This window comes from Oreochromis aureus, linkage group 3 (assembly GCF_013358895.1).
Source record: "Oreochromis aureus strain Israel breed Guangdong linkage group 3, ZZ_aureus, whole genome shotgun sequence".
Taxonomy (NCBI): domain Eukaryota; kingdom Metazoa; phylum Chordata; class Actinopteri; order Cichliformes; family Cichlidae; genus Oreochromis; species Oreochromis aureus.
In genome coordinates this window covers 111,136,522-111,161,350 of record NC_052944.1, presented here as the reverse complement: position 1 = coordinate 111,161,350, position 24,829 = coordinate 111,136,522, and the positions used below count along the sequence as shown (strand labels likewise).

The following is a 24,829-nucleotide window of genomic DNA, read 5'->3' as shown; positions in this document are numbered from 1 at the left end:
AAACACACACACACACACCTACACACACCCCCACACACAGAAAATACAGACACTGATGTTGTTTAAGAATGTCACGTGTATTTGTAATTGCATATTCATGAATGATTGCTTGCTGACAATAAAAAGGGCTGTAGCAAAGGAATCGGTCGAAGTTGAAGATGAAGCCCTGGGCTGACTTCCCTCGCGAGCCACAAAGAGCTCTGTCTTGTCTTGTTTTGTCATGCAGTTATTGAGTGTCTCGTGTTCCAGCGGGGTTTCTGCCTAGATAAACCCAACAACGATTACGGACAGCTGGACCCGTGATGGCCAGGTAATCCTTCCTTTAAACGTCTTTGAGGTGAGCTTGAAGGTGCTGCTTGGGGAGCATGCACAGCTGGTTATTGTACTGGAAATATTCTGCGCACGAGTCCACGTGCTCACAACAAAAGTTGGTGTGGACGACGCTGTGCGCGATCCAATGCTGATTGGTTGGAAAGTGGGCGGGAACAGGGAAGAGAGCGACAGCAGCGTCCAGCACAAACATGGAGGATAAAAGAAAAAGAGCTTGAGAAGCTCAGATGGAGGCTGCAGTGCACACTTTTCATTATTTTAACACTCACTTTCACTTTAGCTTCACCAACAACTGCAAAAGTAGAGCAGCTCACTGACTGCATGTCTGTGACAGCATCCCCTGGTGACTGTAAAGTGCTACAACATGTAGACAGCTGTCTGGTGCTAATTTCTTTGCCTCCATCACAGGAGCTCTTTATCCTGTTCTTTACTCTCATTGGTTCTTTGTGTGCTTGTTTTTGACCCAGCAGGTCAGCTGATCTGTGGACAGCCCCAGAATCTTTAACTAAGTCTGTGAGCAGTCTTTGGAAGCCTGATATTGATGTTTAAACAATGGCTCAGAGCACGATTTGGATCTTTATTTTGCTTTTCTGTTATTATTATGTTTAGCTTCTGCTTCACAGATATTTTCCGAGATATTCTCTAAAATGTTTCCCAATTTTAGACAACCTTTCAGTTTCTTCATAATGGAGATCTCCTGTGGAGTCCATCTGTGCACACGCAGTACTACCAAACTCATCTCATACTGAACACATACACTTGTAGGAATCATCACTACTTTGACTGTTTCTCAGGTTAGCTTCAGGTTAGCCATTTAGCATTTCTCCAGTCTGAGTCACAGAGCATCATATGACGTGACAGAAGCTGATTGGTCAGCTGCAGTGATGGTGGTGGAGCAACATTAATGATGATGCTGTAGAACAACAGGAACATGGGGATATCAGACTGTTAGTGGGTTTAGTCATTCCTGCTGCACTGTTAGTCCTTCTTATTGAAGTGACCTGCTGAGAGCTCACACTGTTATCTGTACAAAAAATGTCAGTCTGATTCGTCACATGTTTGGAGGCCTGTTGGAGATTTGCTCTTCTGGAAACTCTCACTATGAAATATGGAATATGCAAAGGAATGGAGACAGGCTTCAGTCTTTATGGACCTGTTTATGTAGCTGCCACCATCAGTCTACATGTTTGTACATCAGCTTATGAAATCCTGTCTGCTGTTGAAGTCTTTATTTATTACGCTTCACCTGCTTCACTGTCACTGTGTGGGTGGAGCTGCCTGAGCCCCGCCCACGCAGAAGCTTCCAAACAACAGACACAGTTCCTATCTGGAGTTAAACTTCTGCTTTATCCCCTCCTCTTTTCTTCATCCTCCATCTCTCTTTTCTCTTCTTCAGTATTCTGCAGCCACAAAGATTACAGCCATTAGCACACCCATACCTGACCAGCTAGCATTACCCAGCATGCCGTGCAGCAGTGTCAGTTTGTAAGTGTGCAATAATTCCTGCTCCAAACTCTTCCTGTTTCACAGATTGCTGTGTGTCTTGACCTTTGACCTGCTAAAGACAGTCAGCTGTGGATTATTCATTGTTGTGTCTGATACTTCGAACTGTGAGGAAGAATGGTAATCAGGATCCCCTCTCTCTGAATTAGGAAAGGTCGGCAGGCTGCTCGGCACCCTGTGGAGGGCCGTGTGTGGGGCGCAGGCCATACGTTGAGTATCACTGTTTGAAATGTAAATATTGTTCTGCTCCAGTCAACGAACTAAACTAGAGAAGAAGAAAACAGACTTTACCATGAAGATCCTCAGTGTGGATCAGTATAATATCAGTTTTGTGTCTGCACAACCACCACATCTTATTCATCTCAGCACAACTAAAACATGGTGTCTGACCTCAGAGTTTCAAGTCCACATCCTGGACTCTGCAGAAAACCACACAGATGCTTCACTCCTGAATCCTGCAGGTTGTTCAGGCTCAGGTCCAGCTCTCTCAGATGGGAGGGGTTGGACTTCAGCACTGCTGCCAGATAATCACAGCTGATCTCTGACAAACCACAGCGCTCCAGTCTGTATAAAGAGTGAAAGATGTATGTTTATTAGACAAAGTGTGTGCTTGAAATCATTTAGTGTTTCAAAATCTGTTCAGAGCTGAAGAAGATTCAGAATGCAGAAGTTTAGAAAATGGAAACTCCAAATAGCTGAAGCCAACAGGAAGCAACTTCAAACAAACACAACAAGGGAAAAAATTTCTCATTGACGTTGTTCTGAATTTTTCACATTGAAGTAATATATTTATCATAGAAACACCAAAACAAAAGACAATGAGCATAATACCAGAAACCCAAGAAAACAGTTCAAACAAAACTAAACTGTGTCAAAACATGAATCCATCAAAAAAAAAAAGAGTTCAGGGGGTCGACCTGGAGGCTGACAGCACAGGAGTCTGAGCAGTTCAGGTGGCCGACCCAGAGGCCGGCGACAGAGACAAAACGGGTCCGGAGGCCAACCACGCAGAAGGCATTAGCGGCGATGAGGCGGGTCTGGAGGTTGACTGTGCGGAAGGCAACGGCATCGATGAGGCAGATCCAGAGGCAGCGGAAACGACACAGCTGGTCCAGAGGTTGCTCATGATGGCGATGACGCCCAGCCAGTGGCCTGGAAAGTGGACGGTGATCTTGAGGAAAGGCCGGCAGTGCTAGGTGTGAACGTGGAAGTGGCGAGTCAACTGCAGGACCAGACGAGGCAGGACCAGACGAGGCAGGACCAGACGGTAGCATGGCAGCTGCGGAACCAGACGAAGCTGAAGCTGGCCCAGGCGAAGCTGATGCCGACACTGCAGGCGTGGATGAAACTGACGCCGACGCTGCAGGCGTGGATGAAGCTGACGCTGCAGGCGTGGTTGAAGACTCAGAGGCCGGACCAGACGAGGATGAAGACAATGCAGAGGCTGGACCAGATGAAGCTGAAGCAGAGGCTGGACCAGGCGAAGCAGCTGGCGTAGAACCTACGCCAGGATCCTGTTTGTGGACTTCAGCTCTGCCTTCAACACCATCCTTCCAGACCATCTCCAAAGCAAGCTTTCCCAGGTGAATGTGCCTGATCCCATCTGCCGGTGGATCACTGACTTCCTGATGGACAGGAAGCAGCATGTGAGGCTGGGAAAGAATGTCTCGGACTCCCGGACCATCAACACCGGCTCCCCTCAGGGCTGTGTTCTTTCTCCTCTGCTCTTCTCCCTGTACACCAACTCCTGCACCTCCACCCACCAGTCTGTCAAGCTATTCAAGTTTGCAGATGACACCACCGTTATCGGACTCATCTCGGACGGGGATGAGTCTGCCTACAGGAGGGAGGTTGTTGAACGTCTGGTGTCCTGGTGCAGCCACAACAACCTGGTGCTGAATGCCCAGAAGACAGTGGAGATTATTGTGGACTTCAGGAAGCACACAGCCCCACTCCCCCCCATCATCCTGACTGACACCCTTATCACCACTGCGGATTAATTCCGCTCCTGGGTACCACCATCACCCAGGACCTGAAGTGTGAGCCCACCATCACCTCCGTCATAAAGAAAGCCCAGCAGAGGATGTACTTCCTGAGGCAGCTGAAGAAATTACCTGCCAACACGGACGATGATGCAATTCTACACTGCTATCATCGAGTCCATCCTCACCTCCTCCATCACCGTGTGGTACGCTGGAGCCCTATCAGGGACAAACAGAGACTGCAGCGTGTTATTGGCAGGTGATTGGCTGCAGACTCCCATCTCTGCAGGACATGTACACCTCCAGGACACTGGGGCGTGCAGCTCAGATCACAGATGACCCTTCTCACCCTGGACACAGTCTGTTTCACGTGCTCCCCTCAGGCTCTGGTCCATTCGCACCAGAACCTCTCGCCATAAGAACAGTTTCTTCCCCTCTGCTGTTGGACTCATGAACAATAACCATATGACTGTTCGCACCACTAACACATGACCCTACACTGTGCTCACTGCATCATTCCATTTTTTCACTGATCACCACCCTGCATTCATGTATATATCTATCTACTTAGCACTTTAAAAATGTTTTAATGTTTATTTAAGCGTTGTCTGACAGTATGTTTTGCACTAAGTACTACAGCAATTTCCTAATGTTGTAAACATGCTCAACACTTGGCAATGAAACCCTTTCTGATTCTGATTATTTTGCTTTTTAGCTATTATTATGTTTAGCTTCTGCTTCACAGCTATTCTCTTAAATGTTTCCCACTGTTGGACAAACTTTCTTCATAACTGAGATCTCCGGTGGTATCCATCTGTGCACAAACACAGCCTTGTGTCTGCAGTTTAGTGTCAGCACAAGTTTCACATCATATTCATCTCAGCACAACTAAAACATGGTGACTGACCTCAGAGTTTCAAGTCCACATCCTGGACTTTCCAGAAAACCACACAGCTGCTTCACTCCTGAATCCTGCAGGTTGTTGTTCCTAGTCAAGGACAGGTAGTCATTACTCAGGTCGAGCTCTCTCAGATGGGAGGGGTTGGACTTCAGCGCTGCTGCCAGATAACCACAGCTGATCTTTGACAAACCACAGCTCCCCAATCTGTATAAAGAATGAAAGATGTGAGTTTATCAGACAAATTCAGTGTTTCAAAATCTGTTCAGAGCTAAAGAAGGTTCAGAATATAGTAGTTTAGAAAACGGAAACTCCAAACAGCTGAAGCCAACAGGAAGCAGGTTCAAACAAACACAACAAGAGAAAAAACTCTGAATGTTTCACATTAAAATCGTACATTTCTAACAAGAGCATTTTAAAGACAGTTTCACTGATGATTATCTTCTGTTCAGTAAAACTTTGGTTTTCCACATGTCAGTGTTAATGATGCACATAAGACTGAATTCAAAGAGGGAGCGAGGAGGATGACAGAGAGATGGTACAAGAGTATTAAGAACCCAAAGAAGAGCAGACGGATTTTGGAGCCTGTTGGATTGAAGCTTTCACAGAGACGTGTTTTACTGGACACGACCAGGACACAGACTTTTAATACAGAGATATGGATGACCTTTCTGTCCTTATGTTCACAAATGATGTTGTAACTCTGTGACTGTCCTGGAACTTTCAGCATTATGTTTTTACCCGAGTTTCCACAGCTCATATAACAGCAGTGTACAATCACCTGCAGGCACACGCTGCCTCTGCTTCAGCACTGTTTATGATGCACAAACTGCAGCAACCAAACTCATACTGGCTCAGTTGAATCATGTCTGCTGACAAAGACACTTTGAAACACTTATCAGTATGTTTCCTGTCCTACTAGGACCTTTGTCCTAGTAGAAAAAGGATGATTTTCCACTCGATGAAGGGAGCTTGGTCCAATCTGAGGTTGTACCATGGGAAGTATGTGGAGCACAGTCTCTTCACAGACTTCAGCCAAGTGAACATTTAGAGCAACAGTGCATGCGCTGCGTGCATCAGCTGTTTATCATATACACAGATTCTATCATCAGGTGCTGTAATGTGAGCGCACTGCTTGAATCTGCGTGAGCAGCGGTATAACGCTGATGTTGTTCCTTTCTAACCAACGATATGGGACTGAGCTCCGCTGAGCTAGTTCTACTTTCATCCAGATATAAACTGCTACAGTCTGCTGACTATTTCTTTGCCACCAGCATGGGAGCTCTACATCCTGTTCTTTACTCTTTAATTGATTTTTATTTATACAGCGCCAAATCACAGCAACAGATGCCTCAAGGTGTAGCAGATTTCAAATGGTAGACTGCGTTGTGATGACATACAGGGACTGGTTGGAAAACTGGCTTTATTTTCTTAAAGACAAAACACAGGAGCAAAATCAGTGGACACACACAGCAGGAGGCCTCTCTTCATCCTTGTTTAGCACAGGTGAAACATACATAAATGAGTGGTACATTGGATAAAAGGCAGTTTCCATTAGTATTTTTCTTGTTCAAATATATACATATATATATATATATATATATATATATATATCCATCCAGCCGTTTTATCCGGGGCTGGGTCGCGGAAGCAGGAGCCTAAGCAGAGAAGCCCAGACCTCCCTCTCCCCAGCCATCTCCTCCAGCTTATCCGGGGGAACGCCAAGGCGTTCCCAGGGCAGCCGAGAGATATAATCTCTCCAGCGTGTCCTGGGTCTACCCTGGGGCCTCCTCCCGGTGGGACATGCCAAACCACCTCAGCTGGCTCCTTTCGACGTGGAGAAGCAGTGGCTCTACTCTCTTGCAAAGGTTGTACAGGGATCGAATGGCCTGTAGCAATGGGCCAGACACCCCATACTCCCGCATCACCTCCCAAAGGACACCCTGAGGGACGAATGCCTTCTCCAAGTCCACAAAACACATGGAGACTGGTTGGGCAAACTCCCATGCACCCTCAAGTATCCTTGAGAGGATAAAGAGCTGGTCCAGTGTTCCGCGACCAGGACGAAAACCGCATTGTTCCTCCTGTATCCGAGGTTCGACTAGCGGACGAACTCTCCTTTCCAGCACCCTGGCATAGACTTTCCTAGGGAGGCTGAGTAGTGTGATCCCACTGTAGTTGGAACACACCCTCCGGTTTCCCTTCTTAAAGATGGGGACCACCACCCTGGTCTGCCAGTCCAGGGGTACTGCCCCTAATTTCCATGCAACATTATAGAGGCATGTCAAGCAGGACAGCCCTACAACGTCCAGAGTCTTCAGGAACTCGGGGCGGACCTCATCAACATCAGGGGCTCTGCCACCAAGGAGTTGTTTAACTGCCTCAGTGACCTCGCCCCTGGAAATTGGCGGGTCTTTCCCCTCATCCCCAGACTCCATCATCATCATCCAGAACACCCTGGATTTTGTTGAGAAGGTGAGAGATGTCATTATGGAGGCAGATGGAACCATGGTCTCGTACGACGTTACATCTCTATTCACTTGCATCCCAGTCACGGAAGCGTTGGAGGTAGTCCGTAAGAGATTACAGGATGACACCAACCTCAGCAACAGGACCACCCTCAGCATCGACCAAGTGTGTTTGCTTTTGGAACTGTGTCTTCATTCCACCTACTTCACATACAAGGGTCAGTTCTACAGGCAGAAACACGGGTGTGCCATGGGCTCCCCAGTTTCACCCATCGTGGCCAATTTGTACATGGAAGAAGTGGAAAAGAGGGCTTTGCTATCCTACCCTGGAACACCACCAAGCCATTGGTTCACATATGTGGAGAATACCTGGGTGAAAATCAAATTTCAGGACGTACTATTTTTCACGGATCACATTAACTCGGTGGACCATCACATCAAATTCACCAGGGAGGATATGAAAAGTGGCAGGTTAGCCTTCTTAGACTGTGAGATTTCCATCAGTAATGGGGGACATCTAAAAGCTGACGTGTACCGTAAACCTACACATACGGATCAGTATCTAAGGTTTGACTCTCTTCATCCACTGGAGCACAAACTGGGTGTCAGCATGAGAGAGGTGTGGAGGGGCATGAAGACCATCACTGGATTCAGGCCAACCAACAGCAGGGGAGCTGAGGGAGGTGAGAACAAAGCTAACGAGTTGAATCTGTTTTTCAATAGATTCGACACCACAGTGTCTGCCCACATCCCCACAACCTCACCTGTAGTCAGCCTGGAATCCAGAGCTACACCACTGTGCCAGCCTCTCTCTTCACATGGCACTGTTGCCTCCTGTGAGATTCCTGACACCCCTCCCCCACCCATCACCTTCACTCAATTACAGGTTTAGATGCAAATGAGAGATTTCACTCAGGCAAGTCTGCTGGACCAGACGGAGTAAGTACCCGCGTCCTCAAGGCCTGTGCCCCCCAGCTGTGTGGAGTCTTTCCGTTGAAAGATTTTATTATGTTTATGTTTAGAAGTACTTTTCATTTAAGGTTTTCTAGATGCGTTTGCTCTTTTTTACTAGAGAAGTTACGTTGTGCAAGCTCAACAGGAAATCTGCATGCTGTGCAAACTCAGCAGGAAGCAATCACGCAGCACAGTTGTATCTTATCTCTTCCTGTATGTTTCTGCGACGCAATCATGCTTGAGTACAAATAAAGGCTGATAACTGCTCCAAGGGTGTGAGTCTCCTTCGAGCTCTCACCCGTGTGCACGTTAATTTGTAAAACCTGTCTGAGTGTCATTTATTCCAACCTGAGTTGCATTACAGGAAAACTCCTTACACTTTCATAAACTGTTTATGCTGAGTTTGAGTCTGCAGAGGGTCCCAGTGATGTGCAAGACATCATGCCTTGTCCCTATTCCAAAGTCGCCACGTCCCAGTGGCCCCCACAATTACAGGCCCGTGGCACTGACCTCCCACATCATGAACACCCCGGAAAGGCTCATCCTGGACCAACTGCGACCCGTAGTCAGACCACATCTGGATCCCCTTCAATTTGCCTATCAGCCTCGTCTCGGAACAGAGGACGCCATCATCTACCTGCTCAATCGTGTCTACACCCATCTGGACCAGCCGGCGAGCCCTGTGAGGGTCATGTTTTTTGACTTTTCCAGTGCTTTCAATACCATCAGGGCGACCTTCCTGGGTGATAAGTTAACAACGATGCAGGTGGATGCTTCTCTGGTGTCCTGGATTGTTGATTACCTGACAGGAAGACCACAACATAAACGTCTCCCACAATGTGTGTCTGACAAGGTAATCAGCAACATAGGGGCACCACAGGGGACCGTCCTCTCCCCCTTCCTCTTCACCCTGTACACCACAGACTTCAGCCACTGCACAGAAAACTGTCATTTTCAGAAGTTTTCTGATGACTCTGCAGTGGTTGGATGCATCAGCAGGGATGATGAGACAGAGTACCGGGCTGTGGTCGACTCCTTTGTCACGTGGTGTGAGCAGAATCATGTGCAGCTCAACGTGGCAAAGACCAGGGAATTAATAGTGGACTTCAGGAAGACCAGGAAACACTTGACCCCTGTTTCAATCCGGGGGTCAGTGTTGACATTGTGGAGGACTATAAATACCTTGGAGTACACATTGACAATAAACTGGACTGGGCTAAAAACACCAAAGCACTTTACAGAAAGGGCCAGAGTCGTCTCTATTTATTGAGGTGACTGAGGTCCTTCAACATCTGACAGAAAATGTTCAGGATTTTCTATGAGTCTGTTGTGGCCAGTGCGATCCTCTATGCTGTGGCATGCTGGGGGAGCAGGCTGAGGGTCGCAGATGCCAACAGACTTGATAAGCTGATCCGTAAGGCCAGTAGTGTTGTGGGGATGGAGCTGGACTCCCTCAAGGTGGTGTCGTAGAGGCGGATGTTGTCCAAAATAAAAGCAATGTTGGATAACACCTCCCACCCACTCCATGACATGCTGGTCAGTCACAGGAGCGTGTTCAGTGAGAGACTGAAAGTACTGAAAAGCACCACTGAAAGCATTCCTGCCTGTGGCCGTCTCCCTGTACAACTCATCCACTTAACACACACGTTTCTTTTTTCTTTTTCTTTTTTAGCTATTTATTAATAAACGACTTTTGTATATATATATATATATATATATATGCCTGAATATATTGTACTATTCTTAGTTAGTGTATTGTCTGTCTTGTTAATGTCTGTTTATTATGGAGCACTGTAACAAAAAAAATAATTTACCCTAGGGATCAATAAAGTATTCTGATTCTGATTCCCCATGTGATTTTTGTGTAATGTATGTATGGTCGGAAGGGTAAGACGGTGCTGGCACGGCTAGCAGCCTTATCCCAATTTCCCTCGGGATGAATGAAGTACAATCAATCAATCAATCAACCAATAAATCAGTCCGGTAATCTCTTACGAACTACCTCCAATGCTTCCATTATTGGGATGCAAAAGAAGAGAGATGTAACATCGTACGAGACCATGGCTTAATCTGGCTCATAATGACATCTCTCAGCTTCTCAACAAAACAACTCTGCATTATTCTGCATTACCTACTGAGCTCAGAGGATCAGAGATTAGAAGTTCTACAAAGAGCCAAACAAGACTTCCCATACAGGGGTCTGTGGGCTTACCCATCGACAGTGTCAGCACAATTAATAAATAAACAATAAATAAAACTAAAACATGATGACTGACCTCAGAGTTTCAAATCGACATCGTGGATTCTCCAGAAGAACACACAATTGTTTCACTCCTGAATCCTGCAGGTTGTTGTAGTGTCCACTCAGATCGAGCACACTCGGGTGGGAGGGGTTGGACTTCAGAGCTGCTGCCAGATAATCACAGCTGATCTCTGACAAACCACAGCTCCTCAATCTGTATAATGAATGAAACATGTAAGTTTATTAGACAAAGTGTGAGCTTGAAATCATTCAGTGTTTCATAATCTGTTCAGAGCTGAAGAAGGTTCAGAATGTAGAAGTTTAGAAAATGGAAACTCCAAACAGCTGAAGCCAACAGGAAGAAGCTTCAAACAAACACAACAAGAGAAGAAACCCTGAATTTTTCATCATTACAAAATGAAAAAGACTTGAAAAAGTCATGTTTTTCATTCCAGGAACCACATGGCTTCCCTTTTTTCACACTTCACTTGTAAAGGTGAAGTGTGAAAGAAATGGACATATTGGAAGTCCAACAACACCTTTTTCCAGTCACATTATTAAAGCAGACAAACTACAAGCTCATTTTCATTTCAACAAGTCATCTTCTGACCTGGACTAACAACACTGGTCTCTATGTGCAGCTGGCTGTAAAACAAGCGCTCAGGGACTGTTGTTAAGAAATCAATATATATTCTTAATGCTTATTTTCTGATTATATTGTTTTATGTATTTTAATAAGCGAGGCCTTAAGAAACCAACCCCCAGACGAGACAAAAACTAGGTCAGAGGGGGACAGGTCACCCTGGCAACAGACTTTAGAAAGGGGAAGTTTAGTGCAGAGGTGCACAGGACGTAAGACACAAAGAAAGAGGAACTAGCAACATATAAGGAGTTGTTCTGATTGAAACTTAGCGTGTGACGTAGCCGAACTATATATACACCTTCACCTTGTGATTTTTTCAGAGCTGTGGATCTGTGCTCGTCTCTGCAGTTCACCATTTCCGGAAATGAAAAATAAAGATCATTTTTTGAGTTTTGACCACTCTGAGCCCAGTCTTTCTTTGCCACCAAAAGAATTAAAAGAACCAAATTTAATAATTTGTGCCAGTGACCTGGATTCTTTTGCGGCTGAGGACAGATTCGCTTGTTCTCTAAAATTGTTCTCTAAAATTACAGATAATTTAATACAAATGAAAAACAAAACAAGCTACTAAACAAACAAACTATGAACCAATCTCCCTCTACACAGGTAAACATTATGGTTGAAAGATATTTAAATCATAAGCTTCCTGAAATATGGATATGGAGATTATTAAATAGTATAGACTATTCAATTTAATTAGGGCCATTTAGACACAATACCATGTAATTTGGACACGGTTTTCTTCCCAAGGAAGAAATAAGGAAAGTGACCACCCCACTGAAGTGATCAGAACCATTAAACTGGGGAAACTTGGCAAAAAAACCAAAACAGAACACATGGATATTGCATCAAGATCGTCTGATCAATCTAGCACATGGGGGAGACAATGTGTCAGCACTGGGAACCCCACAGTGTTGGTAAGAAGAGTCTATGGCCAGAAAACTGGCCATAGATTGAAACATTACACCAGAGAGAGTTGAGGGGACTGATAAGGAATGGGAAGGACAGCTACAGGCAGAAGATGGAGAACCAGCTTCAACAAAATAACGTTGGTGAAGTCTGGAGAGGCCTCAGAACCATCTCAGGCCACAAACATCAGAACTCTCTGCCTGGGAGGGATGTGAGGTGGGCAAATGAACTGAATCATTTCTTCAACAGATTTGATTCAGCCATGAGGCAGTCTCCAACATCGGCTGCAGACTCACCCACCCCCACTGCTGCTGTTCCACCTCTGACACCTCAGACACTTCACACCTCCTCTATTCACCCTGCTCCCTCCTCCCCACCCCCAACAACAGCATCCAATACACACTCAACACAAGGCTCCAGCCTGTCTCTCTCAACCACCCAGGTTAGGAGGGAACTGAGGAGGATTAAAGCCAAGAAGGCAGTGGGTCCAGATGGCATCAGCTCGAGCTACAGGCCGGTGGCTCTGACATCCCACCTGATGAAGACCCTGGAACGGTTGGTCCTGGCTCAGCTTCGGCGCCTTGTGAGCTCATCACTGGACCCACTTCAGTTTGCCTACCAGCCTGGCATTGGAGCGGATGATGCCGTCATTCACCTCCTACATCGTTCCCTCGCTCACCTGGAGACCGCTGGGAGCACTGTGAGAATCATGTTCTTTGATTTCTCCAGTGCCTTCAACACCATTCTTCCCTCGGTTTTGAAGGACAAGCTGGAGAACTCCAGTGGACCATCACTTCACTACCTGGATTTTGGACTACCTCACCGACCGACCACAGTATGTGAGGACTCAGGGCTGTGTGTCGGACAGGGTCGTCTGCAGTACGGGGGCCCCACAGGGAACCGTTCTGGCTCCGTTCCTATTCACCATCTACACTGCAGACTTCTCCCACAGCTCCACCCAGTGCTTCCTGCAGAAGTTCTCTGATGACTCTGCTATAGTCGGCCTCATCACTGATGGGAACGACAAGGAGTACAGAGGACTGACTCAGGACTTTGTGGACTGGTGCCAGCTGAACTACCTCTCCTGAGTTTCTCTGATAGTTATAGCTTGCCTTCAAGACCTCGAAAAGGACAAAATCATTGACCGCATTACATATCACCGCCTTTATCCAGGGGATGCCATACCCTGCATTTATGGACTTCCTAAAATCCACAAGGAAGGGGTCCCACTCAGACCCATAGTCAGTAGCATAAACTCAGCCACTTATAACATTGCTAAACACCTGGCTACCATCCTTGCACCTCTCGTGGGGAACACCCCACACCACATCAAGAACTCCATCGACTTCACCGACAAGGTCCAGAAACTTACCCTGGATCCAGATGAAACCATGGTGTCCTTTGATGTAGTCTCTCTCTTCACTTGCATACCCACCACGGAGGCAGTGACTGTCAGAAAACGACTACAAGAAGACAGCTCCTTGGAAGACAGGACAAACTTCACACCCGATCAGATCTGCACACTGTTAGACCTCTGCCTTACCACAACATACTTCAAATACAACGAAGGTTTCTACAGACAAAAACATGGCTGTGCCATGGGCTCCCCCGTATCACCTATTGTAGCCAACCTTTACATGGAGGAAGTAGAAAGGAAGGCTCTTGGCTCTTTCAAAGGAAGAGTACCCAGCCACTGGTACAGATATGTAGACGACACCTGGGTCAAAATCAAGACACAAGAAGTGGAATCCTTCACTGCGCACATTAACGCTGTGGATAAGAACATCAAGTTCACCAGGGAAGACACTAAGGATAACTGTTTGCCTTTCCTGGACTGCTCCGTGCACATTGAAGAGAATGGCAACCTCAACATCGAAGTTTACCGGAAGCCCACACACACGGACCAGTACCTCCTCTTTGACTCCCATCACCCTCTGGAACACAAACTGGGAGTAATCAGGACCCTACACCACCGGGCAGAACATGTTCCCTCTAAGCCTGAGGGAAAAAAGAAGGAACACACACACGTAAAGGAAGCACTCAAAACATGCGGTTATCCTAATTGGACGTTCTTAAAGTCAACAAAGAGGCACAGAAAAGAAGATCAGACACCAGCGAGGGAGGATAAGAAAGACAGACGCAACAACGTTGTCATCCCTTATGTAGCCGATGTATCAGAGAAACTCAGGAGAGTTTTCTCCAAGCACGACATCCCAGTGTACTTCAGACCCAGCAACACACTCAGACAGAAACTGGTTCACCCGAAAGACAAAACTCCAAAACACAGACTTAACAACGTGGTGTATGCTGTACAGTGCAGCGAGGAATGCCCAGACCTCTACATTGGAGAGACCAAACAGCCACTTCACAAGCGCATGGCACAACATAGAAGAGCCACCTCCACAGGACAAGACTCAGCAGTCCATCTGCATCTTAAGGATAAAGGTCACTCTTTCAAGGATGCCAACGTTCACATTTTGGACAGAGAGGACAGATGGTTTGAAAGAGGGGTGAAAGAGGCCATCTATGTCCACTGTGAGCGACCATCTTTGAACAGAAGCGGTGGTTTATGACACCAACTGTCTGCCATCTATAATCCAGTTTTGAGTTCCCTCCCCAGACGCCTTAATGCCCACTCACATCCTGGGCCATCTGTACTCAGGAATTCACAGGACAAGGTGGGGCCAGGTTTCACAATGAGCACACCCGAAACCCTGGCTGATTAGGTCCCACACCCGCTTTCACACCTTGGCTCATGTGATTAGAGGATCACCAGGGGGTCCTTTGTCCCTCTTTGGGGGGATACTCTCACTGGGTTTAAATATGGGACTCTCGGCCATTTGACCCTAGAACTGAAGAAGCTTCTCGGATGAGAGGTGAAACGTCTTCAAGCAACTTAAAGAAGTCCAGACGCTTTTCTTTGCAAACTCCTTTGACTACGATGACCTGGATGACTGAGAACCTTCACAGACATCTTGGTGTTCATCTGAACAACAAACTGGACTGGACTCATAACTCAGATGCCCTCTACAGGAAAGGGCAGAGCAGACTGTACCTGCTGCGGAGACTCAGGTCGTTTGGAGTGGAGGGCCCACTCCTGAAGACCTTCTATGACTCTGTGGTGGCCTCAGCCATCTTTTACGGTGTGGTCTGCTGGGGCGGCAGCATCTCTGCTGGGGACAGGAAGAGACTGAACAGGCTGATCCGCAGAGCCAGCTCTGTTCTAGGATGCCCTCTGGACCCAGTGGAGGTGGTGAGTAACAGGAGAATGGTGGCTAAGCTGTCATCCCTGTTGGACAACATCTCCCACCCCATAAAGGAGACTGTGACAGCACTGAGCAGCTCCTTCAGTGGGAGACTGCGGCACCCACGGTGTGGGACGGAGAGATTTCGCAGGTCTTTCCTCCCCACTGCTGTCAGACTCCACAACAAAGACTTTAACTGATCAAACACACACATCCACACATGTGCAATAACACTAATGTGCAATAATCTTTCTGGCAACGTTGTATTTTTACTCAGTTGTATAAAGCATTTGTATTCTATTTTTATCTTATTGTATATTTTATTCTATTTTATTCTACTGTATATAGTATTTTATTTTATTCTATTCTGTACAGTTGTGTACTGTATTTATTCTTATTTTATTTTATTCTAATTTTTCCTTCATAACTTTTGCACTGTCCACTTGCTGCTGTGACAAAACAAATTTCCCACGTGTGGGACTAATAAAGGTTATCTTATCTTATCTTATCTTATCAAAAGTGCAGATAAAAGTGGCCACAATAAATATCCGAACCAGTCAATATGGAAAAAGAGCTCAATGTTATCAGTGCTCACAAACTCAAATTCAATATCTTCAATATTGTAGCAAAATCGGAATTATGTATTAATGTATTGTGAGGGGAGCAGGCCTCTTGTTGGCTATACTGACTGCTGTGGAACAAATGGCCTGCTCATTCGTGTGTCAAACAAACCATTCCACAGAAAACATGAATTGAACAATACTTTTCTTTTACCAATTAAACAAAATATGTAACTGTAAAAAAAAATCTTCTTACAGTAATTAAGAATCTCCTAAGCCATCGAAAGATAAAGAAAAGCTCCCTTTCCAATTCTAAAAAGCTCAGTTGTTTATGGAAAATATCATTCAGACTTTAAATGATCAGCAGTGGGAGCATTGCGATCCTGACCTGAGTATTTCAAGTGTACAATGTGGACTCTGCAGTGCAGCAGACAGAAACTTTGCTCCTGAGACCTGTAGGTTATTGTTACTGAGGTCCAGCTCTTTCAGACAAGAGGAAACAGAGTTGAGAACTGAGGACAGAGCATCACAGCTTCTCTCTGAGAGGTTGCAGTGACTCAATCTGAAAAAAACAAATTAAATTATATCATTTAAATGAAACAAATTTTAAAAAATGCCAGCATACAATACAATTAATGATTAACTAAATAGCTTAATTAAAACTCAACTGTCCTTCTATATCAGCACTTACTCCTTGTAAGCTCCAACTTATTATTCATTATACATAATTACTTCAGGTAATAAACACGCTCTGGAGGAATTTTGATACACCCTTATAGCATTGCTACAGTTAACAAACATAATGAGTCCTTGAGGAAAACAATATAGAACATGCAGTGTCACTGGCTAGTCATCCTCTGGAGACAGTCCTAGACAGTCAAAAATACAACACATCTCATCGCTTAACCTGGTAGTATAGAAGATCAAATCCAAAGCCTCCCATGGGCAGCTTTGACGTAGGTTCAGTGGAACAGAACAAGTAAGCATCCCTTATGAACAGAACAATCACAACACATCCATCTTGTATGCAACCACCCCTCAGTCAACACTGAGCTTGTCTGTATGATAACGGTTAGTCCAGTTTATACCAGTCCAACCATCAGTGATTCTGGGGCACTGGCGGGGTCTCAAATGATAGCACGCCACCTTGGCCGGTTGAGACGCAGAGACACCCTTGGAGGGGTGCCCCTCATCCACCGGATTCGAGAGTGAGGGCTGACCCTACTCTCCAGTCTCATCTGGGCTCTCGTGGACTGGAGCTCACTGTTCTGAAGGTGGTCCGGAGTCCCAGGAATAAAAAGGGGCACAACAGGTTAATGAAGACTCACGCATCTTCACCGGTGTCAAACTTGGCTAACCAGTAGTTGACCTCCCCCAGCTTCTGAGTATCCTGGTAGGGGCCTGTGAACAGGGGCACCAGCTTCTCAATGAAGCTAGATTGGGCATCTGAGTAATGATGAGTTTTGACTTTGACCAAGTCACCGACTGCATAGGTCATCGGCCGGCGCCTCAGGTCGTAGTAGGATTTCTGACTAGCATGGCTGTCAGTGTCTCCCTGGCTCGATCATGAGCCTCCTGAAGTGAAGCTTTAAGGGTCTCTGGATAGGGCATGGGGGTCTCCTCGCTTTCCACAGAGGGCCTTGAAAGCAGGTCGAGTGGTGTGGCCAGCTTGCTGCCATATAACATCATAATAGGGCTGAGTCCTGTACTCTCATGGGCGGCCGAGCGCAATGTGAAACAGATTTGGGACATGAACTTATCCCATGAAGTGTGTTTATCATCCACGTACACACGAATGTCTGTTTTGAGAATTCTGTTCACTCTTTCAGTCCGAAATAAGGTACCCCTGCATACTCCCAGGGCTTCTGAACCGAAATGGGGACCATGAGGCCCGCTTGCTTTCTTTGACTGGGCTTTGTGAGCAAACTGGCCAAGACAAGACGTAGTGCTAACATCCGCTGACATCTTGGGCCAGAAGAAACAAGGCTTCATTCTTGCTAGTGTCTAAGCGATCCCAGGGTGACCTGCCGTAGGGTGGTCATGATAGTAATTGCACAGGGTACCCTGGAGAGCTATAGGAGCATACAACTTCAGCTCCTCCTTAAGCCAAAGATTGAGCCAATGTTTTAGGCCTGGGTAATAGAGCATGCCGTCGTTGACCACCAAGGACAGTGGATATACGGATGGGGGGACAACTCCAGGTCTCAGAGCTTCTGACCCATGTCTGGGTCATTCAACTGCCGCTGCCTGAGTTGTGCTCAGTCCTCCAATAAAATGGGAGGCTAAGTACAAAGGTTTATGCCACAGAAAACAGCATGTTCTGGCAGGATTTCAATAGGGGGACCCTCAGACTCAGGCAGGGGGTTGTGAGACAGAGCATCTGGCACCCTGGTGTGCACCCTTGCTTTATGTACAACGGTGGCCGAAGGGAGCTGTTTTGGGGCGCGAGTCCTCTGAGAGTAGCACCTACCAGTAACCTCTCACCAGATCCAATGTCAAAATGAATCAACCTCTTGCCAGGAAGTTGAGAGACTCGTTGACTCGTGGTAAAGGGTCTGAGTCCTCACGCGTTACCTGGTTCAGCCCCCTAAAGTCCACACAGAACCATGGGTCTGAGCCCAGCCTGTTAACAATCATGACAGGCAAGGCACTTTTGGAGGGTTTGATTTTTCCATCTTCCAGCATTTTCTATACCTGTTCTTCAATAAGTTGTTTTTTTGCTGGGGAGGTGCAGTACAGGGGTTAATAAGCCTTGCATCTCCCATGTCAATCGCATGCTCCGTTAAGGACATGCGACCCAAATGGCCATCGAACATATCGCTAAATTGCTCAAGGAGGTCAACCAATGATTCTCTCTCACAATCTGCTATGTTTGCCTCTGGAGCTTTAGCCTCCAGCGAACAGTGTGTATCCTGTTGGGATACAAAATTGCTCACCTTAACGCGTTTGGCTCACACAGCAGACAAGGACTGCTGGTCTGTCGGTCTGGGTGACAATGAAGGTCCAGAGAATAAGAATAATGTCCGGGTGCCATACTGTAACGGCAGTCTGACGAGAAAGGAGCCACTAGCAGGTCCAGCGGGCATGTGGTGTGGAGGTTAGCCAGACAGTTAGTTAGATAGAACAACAGACCTTTAACATTAGCATTAACAGAACAAGACCATGCAAGCCAGGTCTCCAAAACTCTCCCGTATTTGTACATATATGTGCCGGGGTTAGGTAGTCACCGGCACCAGCCCGTTACAATGGTATGGTCTCTCTAAACAGATGCACGGAGAGCAGCATGCTCGGATGTAATGGCTGCAGCTGCACTTACACTAGGAGACTCTCCAACTACTACAAAAATAGGACGACACCCCCCTAGCGATGCTATGCCATAATAAGGTTACAAAGTTAGTTAAAAACAACAAAAAACAAAACAAAAAAAAACTTTCCCAAGGAGTGAGCCACCCTGCATGGCTATCAATGTAGTGCAACCAAGGCCATCATAAAGGACAGCTCTCCTTGCACAGGCCATCCAAGCTGATCTTTAACTTTTCATCCCAGATGCCACTTTAAAAATCGTCTAGATTAGTTAGTATTAATTGTTTACTAGATCCAATCACAACAAAAAGAGAGCTGCTGTGTGTGTCCAAGGGGATTAGGAAGAATACATACATGCATGAAGTCCACAAAATAAATGCAACACAGAGGAAAACTCTGCCCATCATGTGTTTCATAGGCTGTTAGGAAATGATTATTCTTTCAATGGCGCTAAACTACAGACTGACATGAATCTGTTGAACTTGTAATTAAGCTCAATAGAATAACCATTAATAGTGATGAGAAGGTTTGCTTTAGACTGGGGCGCAATTTATCATCAAAGGCTGACAAACAGGCACCATGCTGCCAATAAATGATGTGAAGTCTGTGTTTTTTGTTGTTGTTTTGTTTTTTTGTTGTTTCTTTCTGTTTTTTTTTTTTGTTTGTTTTTTTTTGGGGGGTTAAGTCAAGATCGAATTTTATTGCAACCATATCAGAGATGACCAGGGAAGGTGTGCTTAAAGGGAAAGTGGGTAAAACAGCTCAAAGACAGAAAGCCTGGTGAAATAAATTGCTTACACAGTTGGATGTTAAAAGTAAGGACATGAGTACAAATATACTTACAAGGCTTTGTTGGAGGCTTTGACCACTGGCAGCAGCCTCAGAAGAGCCTCCTCTGAAGCAGAGTATTTCTTCAGGTCAAACACATCCAGATCTTTTTCTGATGACAGTAAGATGAAGACCAGAGCTGACCACTGAGCAGGAGACAGTTTATCTGTGGAGAGACTTCCTGATCTCAGGAACTGTTGGATCTCCTCCACTAGAGAACGATCATTCAGTTCATTCAGACAGTGGAACAGATTGATGCTTTTCTCTGCAGACAGATTCTCACTGAGCTTCTCCTTGATGTACTGAACTGTTTCCTGATTGGTCTGTGAGCTACTTCCTGTCTGTGTCAGCAGGCCTAGTATGAGAGTCTGATTGGTCTGCAGTGAAAGACCCAGGAGGAAGCGGAGGAACAAGTCCAGGTGTCCATTTGGACTCTGTAAGGCCTTGTTCACAGGCACTCTGGTGGAGTGATTTTAAACTCTTTGTCTTTTTAAAGAATTTAGACCACTGTGTTGCTTGTTGTTCTTCCAGCCGATTGAGTCCAGAGTTGATGAAGGTCAGATGGACATGAAGAGCAGCCAGAAACTCCTGAACACTCAGATGGATGAAGCAGAACACCTTGTCCTGGTACAGTCCTCTCTCCTCTTTAAAGATCTGTGTGAACACTCCTGAGTACACTGAGGCTGCTCTGATATCGATGCCACACTCTGTCAGGTCTGATTCATAGAAGATCAGGTTTCCTTTCTGCAGCTGATCAAAAGCCAGTTTTCCCAGAGACTCCATCATCTTCCTGCTCTCTGGACTCCAGTGTGGATCTGTCTCAGCTCCTCCATCATACTTGACCTTCTTCACTTTGGCCTGGACCACCAGGAAGTGGATGTACATCTCAGTCAGGGTCTTGGGCAGCTGTCCTCCCTCTCTGGTTTCCAGCACATCCTCCAGAACTGTAGCAGTGATCCAGCAGAAGACTGGGATGTGGCACATGATGTGGAGGCTTCGAGCTTTCTTGATGTGGGAGATGATCCTGCTGGCCTGCTCCTCATCTCTGAATCTCTTCCTGAAGTACTCCTCCTTCTGTGGGTCAGTGAACCCTCTGACCTCTGTCACCATACCAACACAGTAAGGAGGGATCTTATTGGCTGCTGCAGGTCGTGTGGTTATCCAGAGGTGAGCAGAGGGAAGCAGTTTCCCCCTGATGAGGTTTATCAGCAGCACATCCACTGAGGTGGACTTTCTAGGGTCAGTTAGGATTGTAGTTTTGTGGAAGTCCAGAGGAAGTCGACACTCATCCAGACCATCAAAGATGAACACAACCTGGAAGTCTTCAAAGCTGCAGATTCCTGCTTCTTTGATTTCAGTAAAGAAGTGATGAACAAGTTCCACCAAGCTGAACTTTTCCTCTTTCAGCACATTCAGCTCTCTGAAAGTGAATGGAAATATGAACTGGATGTCCTGGTTGGCTTTGTCTTCAGCCCAGTCCAAGCTGTATTTCTGTGTTAAGACTGTTTTCCCAATGCCAGCCACTCCCTTTGTCAGCACTGTTCTGATTGGTTCATCTCTTCCAGGTGAGGCTTTAAAGATGTCTTCTTGTCTGATGGTTGTTTCTGGTCTGTCTGGTTTCCTGGATGCTGTTTCAATCTGTCTGACCTCATGTTCATCATTGACCTCTGCAGTCCCTCCCTCTGTGATGTAGAGCTCTGTGTAGATCTGATTCAGAAGGGTTGGGTTTCCTGCTTTAGCGATGCCCTCAAACACACACTGGAACTGCTCTTCCAGGTTAGACTTTAGTTTAAGTTGACAGTTTTGAAGAGCCTCTGAATTTGAGATAAGGAGATAAGATGATTGGCCAATTGAGGTTTATACTGTAATTAACTTAATTTATTTACCTCTTTATTTGCCTATTTTAATTGAATCTCATGAGATATTTAGGATTTTTTCAAAAATAGTCCTCTGAATTCCATCATGTCTTTTCCCCACAATGAAATGAGGCAATGTTTGAATAATAATACCTCAGACCATTAAAAACAAAAGCCTAAAAAAATGTAACTACTCTTTCTTTACATAAAACGGAGTACTGTCTAGTTAAAAAAAAATTCTTTATTTAATTTTTTTTAAACGCATTCCTGTAAAGTTTATGTAAATAAGGAATGAAAGAAAAAAGAAAATGAAAAACAGTTTTATGACATTTTTGAGAAATCCTAAAAATTCTATTTTTAATCAGTTTTATTTAAATAATGCCAAATCACAACTTTCATCTCAAGGTGCTTTATATTGTGAGGTAAAACTCTACAACAATAAAGAGAAAACCCCAACATTCAAAGGATCTTCAATGAGAAAAGGACTTGGTGACAGTGGTCTGATCATTTCAGTTTGAAAAACATGATTAGTAATTAATCTTTTACATAGTGTCTTTTTTATATATTGTAAACTACTTTCTGCTTAATCAGTGGGAAACTGGAGGTGTAGCATTTATTTATTAAGAATTTGAAGGTGTGTCAACTCAACCTTCTGATGAACTGGCATAGCCATGTTTTAGCTGCCTCAGTCTCACACTCTCCATCTCAAGGTGTCGAATTTTTAGTCACTCCTTGGCCTCATTCAGTTATTATTAATGTAGCAGATTCATAGACTTGGAGACTGTGTTCTGCACCACTGAAGAAAAATCATATATCCCCATTCATTCCTTTTTTAATTTTGTTATGTTCCAGGCTGATGCCGTAATCATTCAAATGATTTTGTTCCCTCATTAATCTGTGCTATAATGCTAGCTATAATGACAACGTGAAAAGTTTATTGGTGGAAGCAGGATTTCTCTCTGAGTGCAGAGAGCTACCAGTGAGAAATTGTAACAAAGCAGACACTTGCACGTATGTGATGCACAGGCCAATCTTCAACTTTGCTTTTATCAAAAAAAAAATCTTGAAAGAGAAGTTGTAAGACAGACTATTATAGTACTGCTTTCTGCCAACATCTCTAAAATTAGAAATATTTTGTTTCAGAGTGATGCTGAAAAACTAGTTCATGCATTTATTACTTCCAGGCTGGATTACTGTAATCCAATCTGTACTGTGTTAATCCACCCACTGTTATCATCTTTAGTGCTCATAGAGCAGAGCAGCTATCTGAACGCTACCCCAACAGAGGTCGATTATCTTGTTAAAAATTTTACCTCCTCACTACGTACGACTCTGGATACTGTAGCTCCTGTGAAAGCTAAGGTCTCAGATCCGAAGTCCCTGACTCCGTGGTATAATTCTCAAACACATAGCCTAAAGCAGATAACTCGTAAGCTGGAGAGGAAATGGCGTATCACAAATTTAGAGGATCATCATTTAGCCTGGGGAAATAGTTTGCTGCTTTATAAGAAAGCCCTCCGCAAAGCCAGAACATCTTACTATTCGTCACTGATTGGAGAAAATAAGAACAACCCCAGGTTTCTCTTCAGCACTGTAGCCAGGCTGACAAAAAGTCAGAGCTCTACTGAGCCAACAATCCCTTTAACGTTAACTACTAATGACTTCATGAACTTCATGAACGATTCAATTTAGCCTCAGACAGTCAGAAAAGTTGTAATGCTGATCATTTATCAGTACTGATACATGCGAGACTTCATCAGAATTGTGAACATCACAGCAGATGCCTTTGTGTGAAAGTAAGTGAGAATAGAAAACAGAAAAACATGAAGGAGATTTTTCTGGCCTGGCTTTTTATAGCAGATTTTATAGCACCTTAAAAATATTCTGCAATATTCTGCATAATTTTCAAAAGTTTTAATTTCTGCAGTATCGAATTGCAATATTGCAGAAAAAAATAAGCTTTCTTGTCCTAGGTCATTTAAGTGAAAAAAGGAAAAACAAAAGAAAAAGACAGCGCTGTAAACAACGGGAGACTGGTGGGTAATAAACGAATGAATAATGCAGAAAACGGAGATTTGAGACGGGAAACTGTTCTTGAAGTACAGAGAGAGAGAGAGAGAGAGAGAGAGCTGTGCATGAAGTGTGATTTTTATCGTGGTGGAAGCAAAACAGCAAAAGTAAGAGCGAATTCATGACGACGTTTATCAAATGTGAAGGGTAGTTTGCTGCTTCTTTTGCTGCTGGCTCGGTGAATTTTGGTTGGAGAGACAAAACCTGCAGCTCAGAATCAGCGCAAAAAGACGTAAACACAGCGCAGACCGGACGCATCAGAATCCGTTAGCCCCGACGGCGTGTCCGTTTACGTGCCGTCGGGTGAGAAAGCCAAGAAAGACAAAGCTGATTCTGATGATGTCGGGTCCGCTCTGTGTTTACATCTTTGTGTGGAATCCGTGTGCCTGCTCTCATTTGCTGTTTGGTGGTTGTTGAAATAGTTTTGTGAGCTTTAATCTGAGAATCTGGCGTTTCTGGCAAAACACAGATATAATTAAAAGTCGATTCAGGATTTAATGAATCGATATCGCTTTATCCAAGCTACTCCTCCCTCTATCCACCTGCACTTTCAACTGGACCACGGCCAATCAGAGAGGTCCCTCCCCTGACTATCTCTGATTGGTTTAGTCCAGGATAGGGGCTTAATGTGTGTCTGCTGTTGACCACACGGAGATTTTTTTTTTTTGTTACCCGAACAGTTGGTCGCACTATATTTTTAGTCGCACCATTGAAAGTTTTGGTCGCATTTGCGACCAATTTGGTCGGTTAGAGAGAGCCTGTTACAGAGCCCTGTTCAGTTAATCCAAAATGCTGCAGCAAGAGTACTGACAGGGACTAGAAAGAGAGAGCAGATTTCTCCTGTTTTGGCTTCCCTTCGTTGGCTTCCTGTTAAATTCAGAATTGAATTCAAAATCCTGCTCCTCACATACAAGGTCTTAAATAATCAGGCCCCATCTTATCTTAATGACCTTGTAGTACCATATCACCCTATCAGAGCACTTTGCTCTCGCACTGCAGGCCTACTTGTTGTTCCTAGAGTATTTAAAAGTAGAATGG

General features: G+C 45.1%; 1 protein-coding gene across 1 annotated transcript in view; it reads right to left on the bottom strand.

Moving 5' to 3' along the window:
- LOC116328862 (ribonuclease inhibitor-like) overlaps nt 1–19,894 on the bottom strand; it is a 31,300-nt gene extending 11,406 nt beyond the window's left edge. The window contains exons 1-5 of the mRNA XM_039608425.1: nt 19,881–19,894; nt 18,671–18,800; nt 16,123–16,296; nt 10,412–10,591; nt 4,723–4,920 (exon numbers count right to left, since the gene is read on the bottom strand). Coding sequence (XP_039464359.1) covers nt 4,723–4,920; nt 10,412–10,591; nt 16,123–16,296; nt 18,671–18,768 — 650 coding nt within the window. The 5' untranslated portion in view covers nt 18,769–18,800; nt 19,881–19,894. The remainder of the gene's footprint in view (nt 1–4,722; nt 4,921–10,411; nt 10,592–16,122; nt 16,297–18,670; nt 18,801–19,880) is intronic.
- Between the last annotated feature and the right edge of the window lie 4,935 nt (nt 19,895–24,829).